Raw genomic sequence first — 8,354 nt, forward strand, 5'->3', positions numbered from 1 at the left:
AACTTGGCTTCAACCCAACTTTCCCTCAAACTTTTTGTTGATTGAATCTAGTTATCAGTTTTTTGAGCAAGATAGGTCAAACAAGAAATTCAGAGGTGGTGGTTTACTTCTATGCATACCTAAGAAACTCTATCCCGTGTTAAGAGATGATATACAATAAATTAACAACAGCATTTTTGAGAGCTTTTGAGTAGAGTTAGCTTTTGGGCTATTAAAATAAAAGAGCTTTTTTGAACCATGCCTCTTGGCCAAACACTAGACACACCGATCTTTTCCTTGAAAATTTAGCCTGTGATATTGACTCCATAGACATCTAAATAGAAAAATTCGACCTAGATAGTCCCCTAAAGTGCTTCAGAACTCACAAACTCAATTTGAGCGAAGACAAAGCAGACTCTAGAATCAAAGAAACAAATCAAGTTAATTATTTAGGTGTCATCATTGACAATATAACCACAATGAAGCTAGAAGTTAAAAACGTTCTACGCAAAATAGCAACAGCAATAAAAAACCTAGCTCAACTTAACTTCTGAAAATTAGGTTCTCAGCCAGCTCTATTATTCACTGCCACTATTAGTTGGCATTCGAGAAAATGCGCTAAACACTTTAGACACACAAATCAATTGGGCCGTTTAGACCGCTGTTTTCAAAGGACAGTATGAATTTTGAATCTCTCTGAAAACAAACCCAAAACACTTCCTATACGTCCCAGAGTAAGATACGATAGGCTAATATAGTTTTGCAAGTTGATAAATAACAAATTACCGTGTTTTGATCAAACATAATTTCCAAATTACGAATACTGCAAATTCAAAGCACTTACTAAGGAAGTTTATTTCACTTTTAACATGACAAGCAAGTACAAAGACAAACTTATTCTTGTGAAAGCTTGCCATTGGTTTATTTTCTAGCATGAAAAACTGAAATATACAACCTCCTATCCTCTGTTCAAAAAACAACTGAACCAACATCATTTAGAATTGTTTGTTAACTCCTGGGAGCTACCAATTTTCGATAACACTTGGAAAGGTTGTAAGATTAAGGCTACAGCTTATTAATTAATTTAATTTGGCGCTTTAATTGTCGCCATCTTTTGATCACCTAATTCACTAAATATGTGAGTTACTAAGTTACTCTTATCAGCTCATTGTTGAGTCGGATAAAAAATTTTTCTTGTTCATTAAGGTACACTGGGTAGAATGTGCTGTGCCTCATTGACCATTTTATCAATTCAGTGTTTGTTTCTCTGGGTAAAATCAGCTCTTAAAAAACTTTATTAATAAATATGTAATTTTCGTGCAAGTGTTGTTCAAAAACGAATAACAAAAAATTAGGCTTTAATGTGGCATCTGTAATTATTTGTGGTTTCCCTGATCTTGCATTGGAAAATTTTTTTTTTTAATTAGAACCCACTTTAAAACAGTTAATCTCTTGGCCAAAAATGGAGTTCCATTAAAAAGATATTATAGGCGAAACATCGATTTCGTAGGGGTGTCAAAATCCTGAGGAGATGGACGCGCGGTCAGTCCCCCTTCTGGTTTGCTACTGCTCTTATTCTTTTTTCTACAAAGCAAATCGTTAGCTAAGGGAACTATAGCTAAAAACATTTTAAGAGCAACTCAATCAAATTCCACATAAATCTGTTTAGGAACATTTATCCGTAGAGAGTAATGGAATAAGACACGATCTGCAGTTCTCAATACAACTGCGAACGTCTATTGCTTCTCTTAGGATGTATCTATCTAAAAACATCTTTGCACTAAATTACCAAACAAGGATCCTTGCAAGGGACACACACCCAGCCCTACGATTGAAAAACAGAAAGATAAGCCTCATCAGAAAAGGGCGAAAAAGAGGGTTTACCTGTCATAGTGAACGAGCCAACAACCCATCCGATATTCCGTCCCGCCAACATAGCTTCAACTTCCTGTCTCGTAGACTTAATTTTGCCCTGTATTCCCAGAACCAAGATAGAGTTCGACCTGGGTTTCTTCGAAACTTCATTTTCGGGCGCGTCATCTCCTTCTTCATCTTTTCTGACAGCTTCCTTTTTGCTCTTCCTGCCATACCACGCCGCCCAAAGTCCGGATATCAGAATGGCTAAATAAAAGAAAATGACCGAAATGAGACCTCCAATGTTAACAGCCATTTTAAGTAATCTGATAACACTGATATCTCTTTATATTAGTAAAATTATGCGTTTAAACATAAATCACTATTACAGGTTTGTTTTGTGTACGAATACACAACGTTTTATCTATCAGATAAAAGCTGATTTCTAAATCTAATGAACATTCAAATGAGGTTGATGTATACTTAGAAGTCAATCCAACTTCAAATTTATAACTTTGGTTATGTATTGAGCAAACAGATTAAAAGGTAATCTTCAAAAATTCAAGCCTCTGTCGAACATTTACTATTCTGCAGTTTTGATAATGACACGCAGAATGGATTTGAAACCGAATAAAGTCAATAAATAGTAGACAGGTTAACTTTCGCAATTTGATTGATGGTGAGTGCTCCGAATCCTGTTCAACTCCCGGCTTGACCGCCATAGACAAAAACTGCTAGTCATACAGTTGCTATGCTACTTTTCTACGAAAAAATGCAAGTCATACCTTTCCATACTAATTTTCTATGAAAAAATGCTAGTCAAACAGTTGCCATACTATTTTTCTATGAAAAAAAATGCTAGTAATACAGTTCCATACTATTTTTCTATGACAAAATGCTAGTCAAACAAATGCCATACTATTTTTTTTTTAAATGCTGGTAGAACAGTTGCCATACTATTTTCTATGAAAAAACATTAGTCACGCATTTCCATACTATGTAAAAACTGTATGACTAGCCTTCTCTTAAAATCAAAAAACTACTTGTATTCCGAAAACAAAACAAAATAATTAAGTTATGAAGATCAAAAAACTAATCAGCGGTCAAATAGTTATCTCCAAACTTGTTGAAACAGACAAGAAAAAAATTAAAAACGGTGTTCAATCTTTCAGTATTTGAGATTTAAATGGTGAGTTCAAACTGTTAGCATTAAATGATATTGAGCTATTAGACAGTCTGGTTGATGACCCACAAAATTAACTGAATTTAAAAATGTAAGTATATATGTTAATGGAATCCGCAAAAAAATGCAGATTTCGCTTTCATTTTGGGGATTCCGCTGACAATTTGCGGATACTGCTCAAAATTTGAGGATTCTGCTTAAAACTTGCAGATTCCGCTTACAGTTTTGAATTCCGCAACAGCTAATTTTTGCTATACTTATTTTTGTTTCGACTTTCGGTAACGGAATATTTGTGCTCGGGGTGGGTTTTTTTTCTTCAGACAAATTTCGACTTTTTAACTAGACATTTTTGACGGAATTTTTTTTATCTCATTCGAAAGCTATTGTTGTCTTGAGCTCAAATTTGAAAAGATATTTCACCTGTGATCGTTTTTCGTAAAATTATGGGGGTTTAGAGATTGCCATTTTGGCCAATTTGGGACAATTAACGCGCAATATATTTCGCGCTATTAACGCGTAAGCGGAGAGTTAATCCGTCTTAAAATCGTTCCAAATTGATTGAAAGAAGCTTATTTGCAATAATTGATTTGTTACAAGGAGCGAAATCTATCCTTTGGGCGTGTGGGGGAATAATTTTTCACAAAAAGTTTCAAATTTTAGAAAAAAAAGTTTTCTTGTTATTTTATAACATTCAATTTTTTGATGTTATTACTGCTCCATAAAACCTTAAAAGGCAGTCGGAATAATCAGGGCGTCACCCTGATACGAGCAGTCTTGTTTATTATTTGTTTTTGGATTCTACAAACTGTTCCGGATTCAGCAAATACTGTGGCGGATTCCGCAACTTCGCCTATTTTTGGAGCGTTTTTGTTCGGTGCAGTGTTTTAACTATTTGTTTCTGAAATCCACAACAGCAAAAATATCAGAAAAAAGTAGCAATGTAGCGGATTCCGCTTACAATTCACAAAATGCACAGTTTGGCCTCGTAATGATAACTCTTAGTCTTGAGCAACGTGCGTTTTACTATTTGGTTTTTATTTAAAAAGAAAAACTAGTTTTTACGCACATCACTGCATAAAAATACACCATTGAACAAAAACAAATGCAGAGAAACAGAACAAAATTGTAGCTAAGTTTGAATAATAAATCATACCTTGCAAAACAGCTCAAAACAGTCTTTCACTTTCAATTCAACTGCTATCATTTTATAATTCAGAAAACATTTGAATTTTTATTGGCTTGAAAAACATGGCTCACTTTCAAGTAGACAAAGAGTTTTACCAGAAGATTGCGAACCCTGGTATGCCTTCTCCAACTGTGAACAAATACAGCGAACATTGCCAAAAACAGCACATGCCGACAAAAGTCAAAGTCATGCCCAAAAAAAGCTTGGTCAAGGCTATTGAGTTCGCACTTCAAAAAGGCGGAGATATTTCCAAGAACACTGAAATTCTCAGAATGTGTGAAGAGGTAGAAGTTTCGAAGTTAAATGAGAAAAACTTCTGCTGTATTAGTCACCGATGGTGCACTTCAGATGTTGAAGTGGACGCTTTTGCCGAAACGTTTTCACAATTTCTCAAAAACACTTACTTGTGTGCTGATGACACTTGCTTCGAAGAGAAAACGTTTTTCGAACACGCTTCAAATTGGTGGAGTTTTGTCGGAAAACTAGTGGAAATGATTTTTGACGAAAACGGAAAAAATGAAGTATTTTTGAAGTACTTACTAGAAAGAACCACACTTTTTGGATTCAAGGAGACTGAAAAATCAATGGGATTGGAAACTGACAATGCTGACGATCTTCTGGATGTTAGTTAGTTTTCATTATTTGAACTGTTAACCTAGAATTTAAAGAAGTTTTTCGTTTTCGTTTGAAAATTAACCCAAAAATCTTTTTTTTGTTCGGACTTTTTTGTTCGGAAAAAAAATGATAAAAATTTAAAATATGTAAATATTAAACGGAATTGAAAACATTTTAGACAAAAAAGTAATTAAAAAAACTGATCGTCTTTTTCAGATGATGTCGGCTCTCCTAGTTGGTAAGTCCATGCTTCAGATGGACACATCCTCGATCACAGAATCCTACCTAGGAGACGAGACACTAGAAAAGATCAAGAGATACCTTATCTTTGCAGTACCACAAGGCGCCATGCCTCAAATCAAACAACACGACATAGCCAAACTAATCAAAAAGATCAAAGACCAGAAAATAGATTTTCAGAAGTCAAAACCTGATCAACTTTTTGCACAGATATCTGATGTCATTAAGAAAACCTTGGACGACTTTTCGGTTGCGCAAAAGGTGAAAGACAAAGTCCACTTCCAAAGATTCACGGAATGCGTGAACTATGTAGATCAACTGAAGACGTTGAAAAATAAGTCGAACAAGTTCAACGGACAAGATCCGATTGCGATGGTGTCGCTTATGATGTTGCAGAATAGTGCCTTCGAATACTTCTGGGTAGATGTATTTTGCACTCCTCAACGCAAAGAGGACATTGACGAAACTCTGAAGGTCAGCTTTTGCTTCCTTTAGTTCGAATATCCTTTTATTTATTTTTTCACCGCTATAGTTATAATATCTACTGTCTCTAATCTATTTAGAGCTAGAATTCACATATCTCAAATTAAACTTTTAGCAGGTCGCCTAGAATTTGATAACCGCAATAACCATTCCAAAACTTTCAAAAAAAAGCAGAAAAAAACTATAAATTGCCTTTTTGTCGTTTTTTTGGGTAGCGATTAAAAACGATAAATCTGTTGCAGAAAAATTTAAGATAAATTCGTTCTCATGAATTTTCATCTATTCTTCTAGCGTGATTTGCTTAAATAGTAAGACTGGCAAAACTCAGACCTGGAACATTTTTGTTCGAAAATTCTACTTCAAACTATCTGTTTTTATTTTAATATTGTTGTTAGCGCTCAATTTGAATCCGCTTCAATTGAATTATTTTTAGGCCGTGCAAGATGGAATGGCTGTGTTCAGCATAGCAACTGTCATAGTCTGTCCGCCATTTATGACCGACAACCTCATTCGATACTCAGAGGAACCATTGGCTGGTTTAATTGACGAATCAGCATTCGATCCCCATTTGTCAGAATACTACAAAAAGTTCCCTTTTCTGACACTAAGCGAACGGTGCTTTCTGTTCGGCGAACCCAGTTACTTCGACCGAATGTGGACGCTACATGAAATGGCGATAGGTCACACCCTTTACTACTGGTGGCAGTACCTTTTTGGTCCCTTTTCAAAAACCCCCTCCGCTGGGGCTAATAAGAGTCTAACCTTCCGGATCGATAGTATGTTTAATAACAACTACCGTGCAGGGCTAGACCAATCTAGCTACGACACTACCATGTCTCGAAGCACCGCAGTGTCGACGCTTCGACAATTCGGACCCGGTGACGGCTTGACCACAATGTTTCAAGTGAACTTCGCAACCATGCAGACGGGTTTCGCAATGGACTGGGAAATTTTGGCCACTTCCATTTTCAAACTGGAGCCGAACAGAGACGTGAGTGAACAGATTCTGCATAAGAAGCTGTCGATGTACCAGTCTTATTTGATCCAATATAGCCCACCAGGATCGAAGTACAGCCATGCTTGGTTCAAAAACCCAGAGGTAAGGAAACAATTTTTCAGTTCCTGAAACGTTTGGCCTCAAAAAAAAAATTTCAAAAGTTGCACTGTCTAATGCCATTCAATTGAAAAAAATGAAACTGAGGCTGCCAGAAGAAAACTGTGCAGTCATACTGAAAAAAAACCGATCTAAACTCATTTCCATGATTATTACAAATAAAAGTAAAGAAATTTAGACGATCAAAATTGTTTCAGCATGTAAACCATAGTTTCAAGTTCAATGATAAGTGGGAATTAATTGCGGGATGTGTCGAGAACCCTTCCAAATTCAACCCCAATACGATAAAATTCAAAGCTATTAGCGGAGGCGACGCTACACTTGGAAGCGAGACTGTACTGAAAAAGTGCAGCGTCTATTCCATCAAAGAGATTAGTTACGAGGGACTGTTTAGTCCAACGAGCCAGTATACGTTGTACCACATGATAGGTCCTAGGAAAAGTGATCTTGAAAAAGAGTTATCTAGCGGATATCTCATCATAGGAGAGTGGTCTCTCCCTCCAAAACTGGCAGAAGTTAGGAAAGAGACTGTTAAAATTATAAAAGAAAACACGCCAAAGCAACAAGATAAAAACATGAAGAAGTCGTACCAGATGATGTTCGATTATCTGACGCCAAAACAGAATGTGATGATGGTGAAGTCGGCAAATCCGAAATACGATTTCATGCTCGTGTTCGGAGTGATTCCGAACCAAATGGATAGCTTCACTGTGACGCAACCTGGCAATGAGAAGGCTGCGGGCAACAAGAAAATCAAACAAGTCGAATTTATGATGAGTTAGATTTATATCAAACTTACCAAGCACTGTCTTTTAATAAAAATTGCACTTGCTATTGTTGTAACTCAAATTAATTTTTAAAATTGTTCCGACCAGTTTTGAAAATTGAGGAGAAACTATGACCTGCGATGATGTTAGAATATTTTTAATACTGGTTGTTCCGATTCAAAAAAGATATATGAGGAAGCTTCGTTTAGCGTCGGAAAAAACTGGCTCGAATAATTTTTCTTTTTAGACTTTTTTTACTATGATGAAGCCTGAGCCAATTCCTGGGAAGGATACTTTGATTTTATGTTAAAATACCTTAATTTTATCATGCAAAACAGTTATAAAGAGCGATTTGAGCCCAATTTCTCCTAAACATAATTTCAGACTTTTTTAAAGATCGATTTATTGAAGTTAGTCCCTACTGCAATGGATTATATGACTTAAATTCTAACAATAACTTCCTTTTTTGCTTTATTTTTCTGCTTCATATTGCTTTTTTCTTTATGTTGTGTCCTTTTTGCACGTTTCAATCCAGAATGTTTTCCGACTTTGTAATGGTAACAACTTTTTACCATTACAAAGTCGGAAAACACTCTGGATTGAAACTTGCAAAAAAGGACACAACATTTTTGGAGCGATTTTGAGCGGTACAATATTTTAGCTATTTGTCCGTGGAATCCAAAAAAGCAGAGAAGATCAAAGAAAAGTAGCAATGTTGCGGATTCCGCGACAAATCAGATTTTGTCCTGTTGCGGATTCCGCTTACATTGCTCAGAATGCACAGTTTGGCCTCGTAATGAAAAAAAAACTAACGAAGTATCTTTTTGAAAGAAAAAAATCTCTTCTCAAAATTTCACAATGACTTAATACAGTTGTTGGCGTATTCAGGGCTCGGAAGAAAAATACTCGTCAGGGTTTTGTCTTTTGCTTTAA

At 35.9% G+C, this 8,354-nt stretch overlaps 2 protein-coding genes across 2 annotated transcripts in view; one reads left to right on the plus strand and one right to left on the minus strand.

Moving 5' to 3' along the window:
• LOC134843752 (high-affinity choline transporter 1-like) overlaps nucleotides 1-2,412 on the minus strand; it is a 34,714-nt gene extending 32,302 nt beyond the window's left edge. Inside the window, exon 1 of the mRNA XM_063860016.1 lies at nucleotides 1,864-2,412. Coding sequence (XP_063716086.1) covers nucleotides 1,864-2,149 — 286 coding nt within the window. The 5' untranslated portion in view covers nucleotides 2,150-2,412. The remainder of the gene's footprint in view (nucleotides 1-1,863) is intronic.
• Nucleotides 2,413-4,088: 1,676 nt separating this feature from the next.
• Nucleotides 4,089-7,525, plus strand: LOC134843762 (uncharacterized). Its single transcript, XM_063860028.1, has 4 exons — nucleotides 4,089-4,825; nucleotides 5,034-5,531; nucleotides 5,974-6,639; nucleotides 6,852-7,525. The coding sequence occupies exons 1-4, from the start codon at nucleotides 4,265-4,267 to the stop codon at nucleotides 7,434-7,436; spliced, it is 2,310 nt and encodes a 769-aa protein (XP_063716098.1). The 5' UTR covers nucleotides 4,089-4,264; the 3' UTR covers nucleotides 7,437-7,525.
• The last annotated feature ends 829 nt before the right edge of the window (nucleotides 7,526-8,354 follow it).

Source organism: Symsagittifera roscoffensis, chromosome 1 (genome assembly GCF_963678635.1).
Source record: "Symsagittifera roscoffensis chromosome 1, txSymRosc1.1, whole genome shotgun sequence".
NCBI classification, from domain to species: domain Eukaryota; kingdom Metazoa; phylum Xenacoelomorpha; order Acoela; family Convolutidae; genus Symsagittifera; species Symsagittifera roscoffensis.